We start from the raw sequence: 15,796 nt of genomic DNA, 5'->3' as shown, positions 1-15,796 counted from the left end.
TACAGTGATGCAGCAAGAATCAGCAAGAACTGTCTTTTACAAGTTCTTGATTATTTACTGAATAACGTAAGAAGTACCTCTATACAGATAGCATTTCTAAGTATTAATAGTATTTACTATTTTTAGAGTATCAGTATGAAGACAGATAGGATCTTCTGTGAACCTACAGTACCAGAGATACAGGCTTGTTTTAACACCAGGATGTTCATCATCAACCCAGAGCGAGATGAGGGGTTTCTCAATTTGTCTAGGGTTTGTAAGCAGAAAAAAAATCACAAGTGTATTAAGCTGAGTTCTTCAGACTTGAAGTAAGGAAGATACTGCTAAAACCACACACCTGGAGATGCTGGAAGTCACAGATGTGACCTCTCTTGGGCTGTCTAGTACTACAGAGAAGCTTCAGAAAACAGAGCAGGTAGGAGTACCTGCTGAGCAATGCCCTGGACTCTTGTTTGTCAGGGGAGACTGCAAGTCTAGTAGTGACATAAGCAAAAGGGACACTCCCCTCATCAGGGACACCTTCAGGAAAACGTACCAAGAAGAGGACGAGAGACCTCAGTGACATCTCTAGGCTCCAGCCCATGTGGTAGTGACATACTAAGTCACTCCTAAGCTGTCTGATTCCAGGATCAGACTGATTCCCCACAGCACCACTAAGCCCCAAGTCCCTTCGTCAGTGCTCATGGACTCAATCTATCCATCCTCCCTGACTGAGGGCAGTACAATCCTTCTAGAAATCACTGCCAGCTTTCTGGACCAGTACCACTCAGGCCATCATCTGAGGGTACAGAACACATACAATCAGCCATGAGAGCAGGAATATGTGATATTTCATCCTTACTGCTAAAAGATACGTCCATGAGTGGTTTCAAAAACTTGAGACACAAAGGTGTCTTCCCATGCCCGCAGACACATGTTTCCTGTGACACGGACACAGGTGTCTCTAAAGGGAGGGCAAGGCTCAGAAAACATACTTAAATGGTCTGTGGCAGTAACACACACTCATTGCCAAGGACATGCCAGTACACATTATCACTGGCTCATCAACTTACACAGTGATTCTGTTCTAAACATTACTTCTCCTGTCTTGCAGAGGCCTCTGAAGTTTGTATCCACCTTTTCATTAACAACGCACAGACTTCTCAGGTTTTACTGAAGTTTGTTTTATGTGAAATTCCCCTTGTTCAGTAGGTTATAGAGTTTATACTTACAGCCTCTTTAGAGATTTTGATGTCCCCTGACAACGAGGCCACATTCTCCATCACTTGCAAGGCTCTATTCAAATATCCAGGTGTCCACATCAGTGGCATTAGATTGTATACAGCTCTTAATCCTTTTGTCAACTCCACCTTACCTGTGAAAAAAACAAATTCATTGTTACTGCTCCAACATCTGAATCAAAATGGAACATGTACAGTTTGGCTCTGCTTTCTAGCAATGACTTGGCTTCCATGGTAAAAATAACACACTTCTACAAAGTTGTTCTGATAGAACTTCCATTGCCTTATTTTATTAAGGTGCCTTCTTTTTGCTCAACTTCATCTAATTATGTGCTTGTTTCTCCTTATTCCCCCTCTTCCAGAAATTTTGCCCAGATGGAAATCAGAATAAGTGGCCAGGTTTTCTGGTTGTCTGTCTTTGTAACTGCAGCTTGTAGAAGGATGCCTGAAGACCCCAGATGTCTTCTTAGCTTTCAGCTGAGTGTGGAGCACGTGTGCACTAAATCTGTTTCTCCAGATTTACCTCTGTGGCCTCTAGGGTTTACTCATCCATAACAGCACATGTTATAGCTAATTTCAAGCTTACCACCCTTGTTTCTGCTGAGGCTTCCTAAGAGAAAATATGGGACACCTGCCAAAAAGGAAATTTTGGTTCTTGATATAAGACAATCTATGCAACAAGGTAGTCACTGATTTTAGCAGGAGCTGTGATGTACTGCATCACTTACAATGTGGCTTTTCTTCTGACTGTAATTACTCAAGACCATGAAACTCCTGCATAACAGAGGAAATGCACATCACGTTGTAGTTAATACAATGTACAATGATTGCAACTCTTGGGCTTTGATTTTGTTATTGTCAGCATAAAAAATAATACCTCTTCAAATGTAGCTTACAGGAGTTGTCCAAGCTCTCAAGCCAATTTACACTCTGGCTTTTATGACACAGAAGTATGGAAGACACCCTCTTTACATGGAAGAGACCAGTTCATGAAAATCAAGGTGGTAAAAGCACAGACAAAACCTATAGACCATGGTTAAATTAAAATAACTGAGGTGCTTGAGGCCACTCTGTGCCCACAGACATCTTTTACTCTCTCAGAGGTCAGTTCCATTAGCATTGGCAAGACTTTGGAATATGTGACATTACAGTAAATAGCTTTTGATTCACTGAATGTCAGTGTCATGGACCAAGCATTATCGCTCTCAGACAAGACTGAAGTGCATTTTTGAAATGCAGCCACTACTCCACCAATCCATATGACATTTAAAATTCTCCAAACTGAATGCCAGTTGGACAGCAAAGTTCCTGTTTGTACCAGTATCTCCACTGGATTACAAATTACAGTGCTATGAAAAATCCAGCTTTAAAATTAGTTTTCACATTTATCCCCCTTTTTGACTGAAAATGAGATTTTTGTTTTACAGCCATGATAAATACAAATCAACATCCTAACTCAGACACCACACATCATATTTTGAGGTGACATTTGAAGAACACATTCCCTTTTTATTACCCTCAATAATGCAGTAATGAAACAAAAATTTACAGTAAATTGTTGACTACTTACTTTCTAGTAAATAATCATTTTGTATGGAAGAAAAAACCTATCTGCACTATATTCCACTATAGATTCAGAGGAAATCAAAGAATTGTTTGTTCATTTCCCTTCCCTTCAATTCTGAATGTAGGTTGATCTAACTTGTCTTTAATATTATTTAGCAAGTTATTAACAGTGAAGACTTCTAAACAGATACAGGATAAAGGCACTGCTACCTGCTGTTCACAACCCCAACATTCACTTTACAGTGACTAGTAAAAATTTTAAACACAAGTGTCTTCCAGGCTGTCCTTGCTCATCTCATAAAGGTTTAAAGATTATTTTAAGATGCTCATTAACCAGAAGAGTTTGTTGTCCATAACCTTATAATGTGTGTGTCATAGAAATCTGTACTTTAGGGTACTTTTTTTTAATCTGCTGGTCAATCAACAAACCAACCCCACTGTTATTTAAGAGTATCTTCTCTCTTTCAGCATCTAATCCAAACCTGCAGGGAGCCCTGAAATTGATTCTGAAGCTGTCTGATGAATCAAATTCAAAACAGTTCTACCCTCCAGGCCTACAAAACAGGTTCACTTGTAACTCTGAAATTGTCCTTCCACTATTTCTTTTTTTTTCCTTTGTCTTTTCCATGATTACATTTTAGTAAAGTAAAGAAGCCAATTTAATTCAGCCACTGAAGACGAGAGCAGAAAGCTGATAATGAGGGAGGTAAAACTTACCAAGCAATGCATAGCCATAGAGCTGGGAACTAAAACCCACAGTGTTACTTTGCTTGAGACCCGTAAGCAATAGTGATGCTCCAATATTTCTCTCTTCTTCCCACTGTAAATAATGAATCAACTAAGTAAGTGTTCCTTAACAAACACAAATATAAAATGGCAGCAAAGACAGCATGCCTGGCTTTCATCACATCTTAGCAATAAAGTAGAGAATCATTAAACATGTCCAGTATTCAGTTACAGTAGATCTGTCCTGAGGAACAGTATGAGTTGTACTGAGGAACAACTCTCTTTGCAGAGGACTGTAAAATATGAATGGCTGAAATTCTGCAAGAAAGTTCTCCTTACTGTGTCTACCCCTACCTCTTAAACCAAACACAGAAAACTGGTGCAGAGCATTGAGGCACTGAATGGTATTTTGAATGGTGTACACAAATAAAAATATTACTTCATTGTTGTCTTTGAATGGGATTACCTCAAAATGCATATTAAGTCACAGGTATATAAGCTTGCCTTAATGTCTTAGGTTAACACACGGCGTGTTAAGCCATGCCTTAACACAAGGCATGTTAAGGCAAGCTTAACATATATTAACATAAGCTTAATATATGTTAAGCTTGCCTTAACATGTCTTATGTTTACACCACCCTTGCTTGCACATTCAGCTTTCATGAAACACTACTGACAAATGCTTATCTCCACAGTATGGATATGCAAACATCAACAAATGGAAAAATGAGATTTTCATCCCTTTGCTTTTCACATACAAGTGACTGAGCGTACTTGATTTCTAGGGAATGAAAAAATATCCAGTAAGGTAAATGTGCTTTTCTCTTCTTTGGTGAAAACTCAAATTACAACCCAGTTGGGTAAAACCTGAAGGCACCTGTAAAATGCATTTTGGAAGATGCTTCATGTAACACAGATAGAGGCTTCATGCATTTGCCATACAGATGACAACATGCTATTAAAGGCTTGTGCCAAACTACATTAAAAATAGCTTCCTACAGAGATCATGGCAGAGTCCTTTAGTGACTGAGCCCCTTCTGCAAAGATAGAATAATGCAACTTCCAAGACCCTGAATTATCATTTTGAGCAAGCAAGCTGTAAATAATAAAAACTCATAATCCCTGGAGACAGGAGAAATGCAACCAATTTTGTTTTAGAAAGCATATGTAATAAGAACAGTACCCCCAAAAGCCAAATGGGATACTCAAAAACCTAGTAAAAATGCTTTATAATTCTGCAACATCACCATTATCGAGCTCTAATGGGGAGCAATACTCAGCTTAAGAGGATCCTATACAATAGGTGACACATTTTTTGGTGGTAATTGATAGAGTCTGCTTTGAACTGAAGTATCAATTCACATCCTTCAAACAGGCATACATTACACCTGAAAATCCCTGCACACCCACCCTTTCAGAGAAAGGAGAAAAATGGGTGACAAGTGATTTAATGGTTTCCGTACTCGGTTGTTTCTTTTTTCCTTTCTTTCTTTCTTCTGCAGTTGCAAAAATAATGAGAAAATGGAGCATTTTTTCCCCCAGGTAAACTTAGGGGAAATAAAATATACTCATGACTGAATGTCTAACCAACTGTACCACAACAGCTGGAAGCAGAGGCTCTGTGTATCATTCTGAATGTGGTCAGCTTACCGTACGTTCAGACTTGGTTGCCAGGTACTGGTATAAAACATAGAGAGAAAGAAGCTGTGTTGATAATTCATCAAAACTTTCTTGGAGCATGATCTCTGTTACTATTGACATAGCATCTATGGAGGAAAACAATACTTAATCAGCACAGCTTCCAATACATAGCTTCCTTTTGCACCCAGTCATGCTCACTCTTTATTGCTGTAGTATAATTTGAAATAGTTTAAGAGAAAGTTAAACATTTCTTTCAACTAGAATACACCTATAGAATTAGTCTTACTCCTTTGGGTTGCTCAAACACACAGCAAGAAGGAATAATGGGTTGAACAGCATGAAACTACAGCCAAGGAGATCTTAAAATCATCTTAGCTCTACACACTTCACTTGGCTCTTGTTTCCTCAGCTGGTCACTCATTAAAAAAAATTATTTCTTTGTTCTTGTGTTTTGATTACAAACAAGAGAAGACTGGCTTCACTTCATTAGCCTTAGGGTGACAGGAGAGTAAAAAGGAGCAGAAATTTTGTCACAGATCACCCACAGTGGTCTCTCTATTCAGCAAGCAAATCTCTAGAGGAGCTCTACATGGAGTTTTAATGACACTCCATGTCAGGAAGGACAGTTTGTAAAAGGGCCTTCAGTTTCACATAGAAAAGATACACAGATTAAACAAGGGGGAATTTAAAAATTGAGGGGGTGTGCCTCAAAAATTAAAGAAAATACATGTATTAATTTGTTGTTTAGCAAAATCTTTCTGTTCCTTTCAGTCATGTGTTTTATAAGAGCTTCATGCAAAGGAAAGCTTACTGCAAGTTTACAGTACTGGAAAACCTGAAGTAAAATTAAAATCAGTCATCAAAATTAGTATCTGTCATCAAACATGAGAGGATCACTCATCCAAACACTTAAAGAGTCAATAATGAAAGGCAGCCCCAGTACAGCAACTCAGAATAGCTGGCTTGCTCCAGTGACATGGCAGAAAGCCTACACAAACAGTTTAGATAGCTTTCTGAACAGCAAAATGTATGGAAGATGAATACCAACATGCATTTTGATTCTGGTAACACTAATTAATTGTCACTAATTTGTCCTATCATAACACTAGCACACACATCAGACTTGTAATTGAAGAAGATGGGTTACATTTGCACTAGGATTAGTAACAGTAGAAACTGTGAATCACAGAAGTTTCAAAACTATAAAATGAGTAAAATTCCCACAAAAACGAGACAAAAACATGCAAAAATACTTCAGAGGAAGGTGAAGTTGTGTTTTATGATGAATTCAAATACAGTATGACTACAAGTTTTTAGAGTTTTTTACAAGTTCAAAGAAAAGCTCTGTTAATGTAAGAGCATACAACTAAGGATGCAGTATTGGGATGTATTTTCTTACCTTCATATTTCTTCTGCTTTATAAAGCAATCCAACAAAATATTGAACGTAAAATTGTCTGGAAAAATTCCATACTGAACCTGAAGAAAAGAAGGAAAAAATGTTCAGTGTGCAAATGTGGTGTTCAAATCTTCCCAAGCAGAGTGCTGCAGATATCAGAAACAGCAGAACCACAACACTGCAATGCAACATCCAGTCAAAGTAACACAAGAGAGCTGCATGGCTCCTGTGATACAGGTGCTCCAACTTCTGATGCACTGGATTTGTTTTGCATTTTATCTGAGCCTTTCAGATCAGGAATGGCACTGCCTATCACGTTATTATGCCTCCCCTGCATTTAACAGGGTTTGGACACCAATGCTATTTAAAACCAAAAAGCTTTCTGAGAAAAGAGAGGATTTCAAACTTGTAAAAAGGCTATGGTTAAAATTCAAGTGCAACAGTAATTTGTATTTTGATGAAGAAATCTGAACTTAAAACCACAGTCTACATGACTTGGCTGTAACAGGAATTCCTGTCAAGCCACACTTGAATCAAAAAGCTGATCAAATATATTCATGTCTCTTCCTTGGTATAACTTACCTTGTTTTGTATTGTGTATAAGGCTTTATCTTGAGCACCATATTTTAAGCACTGTCTGATCCAGCTGTGAACAGTCCAGTCTCTCAAGTACCAAGAATTTGGGCTATGCCGAAACCTAAAGATGAAAAAAAGTTCTGGTGATGATATGACTCTGCTATCCCAGAAACAAATTCTGTAATCAACCAACTATAATTTTCTAAGCTTCACCATTCATGAAGTCAGATACAAATTTCTCCATGTCTGACTTTGCAGTGAATCAGAGCTCTCTAAAGAGCTCCAGACAGCCCTTTGTTTGAATCTGACCTTTTCACAAATGCATAATACTTAAACTTCTCTTTCCAGAAAGAAAGCCTACTGCATTTTCCTGAAAAAAAAAAAACCAAAAAAACCAAAACAATTTGGTATATTTATGAAGGCTAACTGAGACTGGTATAAATACTGTAGTATTTTTTTTTACCTTATCCTTGTGATTGTGTAAGATTGTACTGCATAACATTTTGATGTATAATATTGCTGATCTTGTCAAAGAGCTACAACCTTTGACATCAGCAAGTATCAGAATCAAGATATAACTGCATCTGAGACTTTGGAGCTTGTGTAACCACGTGTCTCTCACCCTCTCTAAATCATGCCTCACTTCACCAGTTAAGAATTCATTATGCTTCAGCACAGGTCATCCCTGGGCTGCTGCATGCTCCATTTGCCTTAGAAATGCTGCATCAGTGAGGCATACCTCATGCAAGGAGAAACACTGCTGGAAAGCCTTTCCCTGCCCCTCTGCACTGGTTTAACCTTTTCTGAGACACCTCATGCCATGGCTTCAGCAGTCTTCCAAGGCCCCCCACTCCAGTGCTCAACTGATTAGTAAAATTGAATAGTTTTAATTTCATTTCCTCCTTATTCAGACACATGCACTTTGCTCCATATTTGAAGAAATGGTGACAACAAGCACATGGAGCTTCAGCTTTGGCAAACATTCAAACATCAGTTAAAAGTTCAGCAGTAGGAGCTGCTGCCTTGGTCCTGAGCTGAATTTCACACCCCCATGTGCAGAGATGCACGCAGTCTTTCTCAATTCAAATGAAAACTGATCTCAGTCCCCAGCACAGAAGTGACTGCCACTTTCTGTAAAGAACACCAGTGACTGAGCTGGGCTCATGTGCAGATGCTTGCAGCCCCAAGCCAAGCTGCAGCACCGTTTAGAGGCAGGGCTGACTCTTCCATCTGAGTGAGCATGCTTTCCAGAACGTTTACAGATTAATGTGGCCACCAACCCTCTTTCCCCCTCAGTAAATCTCTTGTCTGTCACTGAGGGCTACACAAACAACCAAGCCTGGAAAAGTACTGCAGCCTAGAGAGCCTTCATAACAAAGAAGGCAGCCATGCCAAAAGTGGAGCTAAACAACTTACAGTGTCTAAATACACAGTTTTGTAAGTGGCGTATGAAATCTCCCCATTAAATCAGAATTTAATAGAAAAAGAAAAGCATGCTTTGAATATTAAATTACAAGCATTCATTCTGTTGCTGTAATTGCTTTCCATTTTCTTCTCTCTGGAGTTCAGATACTGAGAGGAACAAGAATGTATATTTGCTTTCATTAAAGTCCTGTGTCATGGACTAATGCTTTCAGGAAGTATCAATTACAGGAATTTGGATTTAATCATATTTTGATTAAAAAAATTATCTAATTGCTAGACTCTTTCACCACCCATTTAAGAAGGGTCAAGCTCGAACACCAGCATCCAACAATAACGCAACCAACATCTTTTACAGTTTCACTAAATGGATAATATTGTTTCACAAGTGGAAAACAACAGACCTGTCTTTCAAAAAGCATGACACTGATGCTCTCAAATACTTAGGCTTTCTACTGATACAATCTTTGCAAATGAAAAGCAAGTATTCAAAAAACAACAACAACAACAAAAAACCCAAGCAGCTGTTCTTAATGCATTTGAATATTCAACTTTTTTCAAAGCTCTGTTTATTCTCTTGAGTATACCATAGTGAGAGAGAGCACTCCAACACTTCCTGCACCTTGGGATTGCTGAAGCTTACTGTAATGAAAGCTTCTAGCTTTCAAAGTAAAATTGGACTTGGACAGCAGAAGGCCTAACAGGGATGCAATACAGCTGAGAAACAGAATGAAGCTGATCCTCAATCAACACTTACTGCACAAATTAATATACACAAAATCCAGAGGTATATCATAAAAACTTGTAAAAAATCTGCATATAAGTTTTTATAGGGCTGGGATTGATTTGTGTGTGTGTGTGTGTATGTATGACAACCACAGGATGTTTCAGATATAATTACTGTATGCATGTTACTATTAAGATTTATATGCTGATCTTTATGCTCAAATCAGGTCTTGCCTGTCCTAGGTGCTATGCTAATGAAAAGCAAAGAACTTCTCAATGAAGTAATTTTCTAGTTAATTCTAACAATTAATTGTAACTCAGTTATAATTATAAATCAAGGGAACAAACAGAGAGGACTGATGCATGAATGCAATATATATGCATGTATAAACCCCTCAAAACTAGACATTTCCATTAATCCATGATGTGGTAGGAGCATTGGAAGTGAAAGGAAAACAACTACACTGCAATTTTTAATTGTTTCTGATCAATATAATGCTGGGAAAACTCTGTCTCTATTGTACTAGCTGAGAAGAGAAACCAACTGAGTATCTCTTTTTTACAGTTAACCTAGACAAATCAACCAAATGTTGTGGCAGCCACTTGTGTTTGAAATGGAATCAGGAAAAAGAGGAGGCTGCTCATCATTTTGACAAGTATTAACATCCTCCTCCTTTTCTTTGTCCACCAAACAGGATATAATTAAGCAAGGCAATATGTTCAGGGACAGATGAAAAGACAGAAGGAAGTTAAAACTACAGAAAAAAGAGGATTCTGAATGAATTAAATAAAGGAAGCCTCTCGCAACTGCTGTGTGTTTAATGGAAAGACCAACCAGAAGGTTATCTTACAGATGCCTGGTGCTGAAACTCATTTTTCTGAGAACTAATAAAAACCTGAGAAGCCCAAGATTCTTATAATGTGTTCAGAAAAGACAAGGAGCAACAGTAACAGTATTAGAGAAGCTCTCTGCTGGTACACTTTAATGTTAATGGCTAAAGAATCAATATGGTCATCCTTCCAGTCATTGAACTGAGAACATCTGCCTCCCACAGGGAATAAAAACAGAAGTATCTGTAATACAGGGAGATCATGAAATATCAAGGTCATTGTGAATCTAACAGACAAAATGCAATACTCTAGAATTCTCTTTACTCTTAAAAGTTGCTCAAAGTATGCAGTCTAGAAACTTGATTTTCATGTTGCTTTGTACTTGCAAAATGATTTTAACTTGGAAGACATACAAGGAGTGCACAGCCTCAGTACAAGGCATACAGAACATTTTCAGCCAAGCAAGTACACTCTCTTGCTCACAAATAGGCCAGCACATTGGGCTACGCTGTCAGTTTTCTAAACTACGGCATAAAGCCCTACTGCTCATTATTTTCAACACTGCTGGGGTACTCATGCTGTGTGAAAGAAACCAAACAAAAAAGTTTAACAGATGCTGAGAGTGCTTCACGGGGTGCTGTACTACTACAGCAAGCATGACTTATTTGTATTGGTGCCCTCACACACTGCAAAAAAGCTGAATTCCTACTCACTGATTTCGGTCTTGCAATTTTGTTTATGCCAGCAAGTGGTGATGCTCTCTAGCTGCTTTCACACACCCTGTCCTCTCAAGGGGAGTAATGCAGCAAACCTGAGAGCAAACAGAACCACCCCTTGCTTGTTTGCATTCTTTTCCCTAGCTTGATAGAGGGACTTCATTGCTCTGGGGACAGTCACAAAGGAGGAAGATGGTGAAGGAAAATTTGCTGCATTACAGAAGAGAAAGTGCTGTAGAAGTAACATACCACAAGGAAGAACTCTGCTGTGCTGTTCCTGGTAGCACAGAGGAAAAGCCAGCTCAGCATCTCGCTTCCCATTCTTTGTGCATCACAACTTCCATTTTGTACTCTCTGGCTTTATTAAGGGCCAGTCCAATTCCTGGTACTCCCAGAACCTATCCTTGTGCAAGACACTATTTTTTCTCTTCTTCACTGTCCCCTGATCTGTGAAACAGAAAGAAGAGACCCTTCCTTTCTCTCACCTTTACCTGACCTAATGAGAGAACATCTTGTAATGATCCACACTTCCTGCACTTCCTATCTTTTGTACTTCTTTTAGAACTAGAGAGAAACGTGGGTCTGCATGCTCATATACTTTTAACAGGCAGGGAGAGTATCACATGTTTTCTCATGCACTTAAAATTCTACAAAGTCCCGATGCAAAATGTAAAGAGACTTGAAATCAATAAATATAGCAGGAAATGTCTCTGCAAACCAGGAAGGAGCTATCTCAATAGAATAAATAAATCCAAAGCAACTCCACATCGTACACGAGTCATACAAGGCCGAGAAGCATCTTAGCAATGCCATGTTTTTTTCTTCCCAGGCACATTTTTTTCAGCTACAGTGCATAATAATTAAGTGGATTCCAGGCAGGCTTAGCTTGGAAACTGGAAGGCTGTCACCCAAAACTCTCCCTTTGTTTGTCATTTCAAGCCACAAGCCTTGGGGAAAACCATCTACATTTTAAATGGACCCAGAGGCATTGCTCATACATCAGTGTCAAAGAAAACAATCCTGGAAAAGCAATCATTATTGACAGAAATTTCCTGAAACAATTTTCTGTTCAGAAATGAACAGAACTTTGTTCTTCCATCTCTTCTTTGCCTGCCATTTTAGCTTTCACCTTTTTTTTTTTTGGTATAAATCTTTCAAAAATTTCATGTGTAAGCCTACCAGTCCTATAGGAAATTAACTCACACATTAACTGCCTACACTCAAAAAACAGAGAGAACACATTGCTTTTGTGTTGAAATAAAAAACTAAAGTAGTATGTGTACTATAAGAAATCAATTATCAAAATCAGTAATAGATCAGTTAAAAAAATCAGACATGACAACTGTAACAGAGCCTAGTCTAAGGCTGAGGCAGAATCTTACACAAGCAGACTCCCTGAAAAAAACCACACATTCAGGTCCTATTCTATTTTCGTTTTTATTGACTTTCCCCATCTTTTCTTTTGAACAAATTTAATTTGATTGCTTTGATGCTAAAATTAATTTTTCTAAATTAAGCTTTCTCCACATCCACATGAATTCATATTTCATGCACAACATTTTTTGTTCAAGATTTGCACAGAGCTCTTACACCACTGATGCATGTCTGATGATGGCCCCAAAACAGATCTAAATTATCAGATATGGAGAAACTGCAGTACAGAACGACAGTCAAGGCTGAGCAGGAGACTTTAAGGATATTTTTAGTATCATGTCTTGCTTCATGTTATACCACATTCAGCTTTTACTTCTGTTCACTTCAGCGTTGCAAGTTCACCCTTTTCTTAACCCTTAAGCTTAATAATAAGACTAGATTTGGAAAATGAGATATTTTGACTAGACATTACTATACAGTTATTCAGGAAGACTCAAGGTATCACCTGGGTTACCTTTCTCTTCCAACAACTGAAGGGAGGAAATTAATTCACTATTCATTAGTTTCAGGGTAGCTATTGCCTTGCTCAAAACTACATTCATGCACAGAAAGCTCAGCTTCACAAAGTCTCTTTCTAACAATAACTATCACATAGCATTCACCATATAGGAGGTAGGATGTAGTTTGTTCTCTACTGACCTAACCATTTTGATAGTTTTTATCTGAGTAACAGATAACAAACTGAATTTCTGATACAACAAGCATTTCTACCCATTGCTGTCAGCCTCTTATCACTAAATGCTCTTCCTCCCTTTGATGAATTTAAGGCACCTTCGAGAGTAAAACATAAGGAACAAACCCTATTACATTAAAAGAAAAAGCAGTATGATCAAAGAGTAGCAAAATCCTAGATAAATTTTATAAATTTAAAAATAATGTATGAATGGACAAGCAGTTTACCACAGCATGAAAAGAAATGCTTTGCTTATGCATAAACAGATGTAAGAGCCATCACAAAAGAAATAGCATTACAACAGATAAGGACCCTATGGCAAAGTTCAAAGCAATTTATTGGTATTCTTGGTATTGCAATATTTTAAATAACTGCTGATATTCCTGAAAAGCATCTGAATTATTTCAGTCTTTCCATCCAAAGGCAGTCAACATTACAGAACTGCAGTAGAGCTGGTCTTCCAACCTTCTGCCACCAGGTTCCACCAAGCAGCCTTGAAACCCCCTAGAAATATTTACAAAGCACAAAGCAGCAATCCTTCAGACTGCCTGATTAGTATCTCACAAGCTCACCTTAAATGCCTCAAACCTTTCTTCTAAGTGGTTCAGACTGAAAAAGCAAAGCCAGGGCTCAAACAACATACACTCAGTACACTCTCTATCCCTGGGAAAACTCTTCGAGGCTGCTAAATGTGTTTCCTAAAAAGCTCTAGTCATGTAGATTCAAAGTACTTCAGAATTAAGCATTCCCTGGCAGAACTCCAATAAAGTTCACTTCTAAGAACATGAACTAGTCTCTGTCAGTTTGGCTGAACATGCTCTGTGTGCCTAACCTAAAATAGGGTGACATCAGCCACAGGCCTTATCTAGGTAGAAACTGAAGACCTTAGCATTTAAAAATCCAGTATCAACACGATTCCTTGTTCTAGGTTAAAGGGAAGGTCACCAGCCAGCTCACTAGGGATGGACATTTGGGGATCCTCAGCATGACTTGTAAGTGAGAGAACACTGTTACCAAGAAAAGGTGGTGATGCTTTCTTTAGTTTCATGAAGAACCCAAATTTATCACATTCAGTTTTATTTCAAATGCAAGCTATGAATAAAGTAACCCCCCTTTTCGACTTAACAAAATGATAAGGTGAACTGCAATGAAGAAAACCTAATAAACAGATTTTTTAATACAGTATTTTTCTTCTCTTCCCAGAATAATAGTTACCCACCACCCTTCACCTCTCCCACTCCTTTTAAAAAGAGACAATCAGGAAAAATCCAGTTTTCTTCTCACACACATGAAGAATCTATACTATTTTCACCACAAAGATGAAATTCACTCAAAGAGCAACAATTAAGAAGAAAAGGTTGTGTCATAATAATAACAATAATAAAAAGCCCAACATCTCTCTGCACTATTGACTGTAAAGGACAAAGCACTCTGTGACAAATACTTCTGGACTTACAATTGAAATGATTGGTTTTGAATATAAATGTCACTAACACTGTATAGAATGTACCACAGGCTGAGAAAACACACTGGGAATGATGAAGTGAGCTGTTGCTATAGTGATTCTGATAAGATTCTCTCAAGTGCCTCTCCTTGTCCCCATGCAACCATAATAAAGACTAATTTAAAACCAACTCTTCCACTAATTATATCTTTTTCCGGTATCCTGGCAAACAAAAACAGACAAATTAAGAACCATAGATGATACTACAATTCTTGCTTCAGGGAATTTTTTTTATCCTCAGCAATTTCAAAGTGCATCAGGATAAAACTTGCTGTTTCAAAGCTCAACAAAGGGTCAGTTCTGCTGGATTCTTTTACTTGGATCTCTGAGAACTGATTAACACAAGGCTGTAAAAAAAGGAACGTATCAGTAAAGCGTTGACTTGATTGTTGCCATTTTACTAACTCAGCTATGCCTGTCCTTACTTCTCTGAAAGCTGGTTATAACACAAGTTATCAACTTATTTCTAAAAATGAAAAAGAAATGACTGCAAAAGCCTGCTGGCAATTTCTAGTTACTGTTACCACCTTTGTACCCCTTTCACTTTGCCAAGTGACTGCCCACTAAAGGCTGCCAGAATGTCATTTTCCAGCAGAAAGGTAGCTCCCACTAGCTGTATTTAGAAAGTAAGTTTAAAATCCTTTGTGTACCACACTGTACTTATGTAATGGACTTCCTTCAACCACAGATAATTTTACATCATTTGAGGGGCTAAATTGCTTTAAAGCTCATTAGGCCTATTTTTTTTTAAATAAATTACTACAGATATTTTAGAAAACCCCCCATCTCTTAGCTACCAACTACTGCAAGGATGTCACAGTGAAGCTTGCTTTCCAGTAACTATTAATGAAGCTGGACAAAGATGTAGCACCAAGGGCTTTCCATGCAGACAAAACAGTGACTCTGTGATAGTTCAGTGTCAGAGGGAAGTCCATCAACATCAAGGCGTTTCTGCCTTTTAGCACTAAACCTAAACTATGACAAAATACTCCTTTCATGCCATATTCAATAGGCATACTTCATGCATAGGTATAAAAACTGCTGTCAAGAAAAGCAAATCATGACTTCTTGATTCTATGGCAGGAAAAAAAATCTCAGCCTCTAACTAGACATTGCTATTATTGTATTTGCAAACAGCAACTTTTTAAAAATGCCTAATACTCAGTGTAAATTTAACCTGGGGCAAAATTAACGTAATTTTGTTAGAGACCTAATTCACTCAGAGCTGCAGTCTCTATTGTAACTATGTTGCACTTTCCATTTATTTGACTCAAATTCCTTATGGTTCACAAAACAGCTCCCAGAAATACATCACACATTAGCTTCAAACTACTGTAACATTACACCGACTGACATAACCCTT

At 38.1% G+C, this 15,796-nt stretch overlaps 1 protein-coding gene across 1 annotated transcript in view; it reads right to left on the bottom strand.

The window, feature by feature from the left end:
* The window catches only part of MRPS27 (mitochondrial ribosomal protein S27), a 43,200-nt gene that overhangs the window by 4,919 nt on the left and 22,485 nt on the right, over positions 1-15,796 (bottom strand). Inside the window, exons 5-9 of the mRNA XM_063422609.1 lie at positions 7,134-7,248; positions 6,553-6,631; positions 5,163-5,278; positions 3,504-3,606; positions 1,212-1,354 (exon numbers count right to left, since the gene is read on the bottom strand). Coding sequence (XP_063278679.1) covers positions 1,212-1,354; positions 3,504-3,606; positions 5,163-5,278; positions 6,553-6,631; positions 7,134-7,248 — 556 coding nt within the window. The remainder of the gene's footprint in view (positions 1-1,211; positions 1,355-3,503; positions 3,607-5,162; positions 5,279-6,552; positions 6,632-7,133; positions 7,249-15,796) is intronic.

This window comes from Prinia subflava, chromosome Z, assembly GCF_021018805.1.
Source record: "Prinia subflava isolate CZ2003 ecotype Zambia chromosome Z, Cam_Psub_1.2, whole genome shotgun sequence".
Taxonomy (NCBI): domain Eukaryota; kingdom Metazoa; phylum Chordata; class Aves; order Passeriformes; family Cisticolidae; genus Prinia; species Prinia subflava.
Note: the sequence above shows the minus strand (reverse complement) of the source record. Positions and strands in the feature narration are given on the sequence as shown.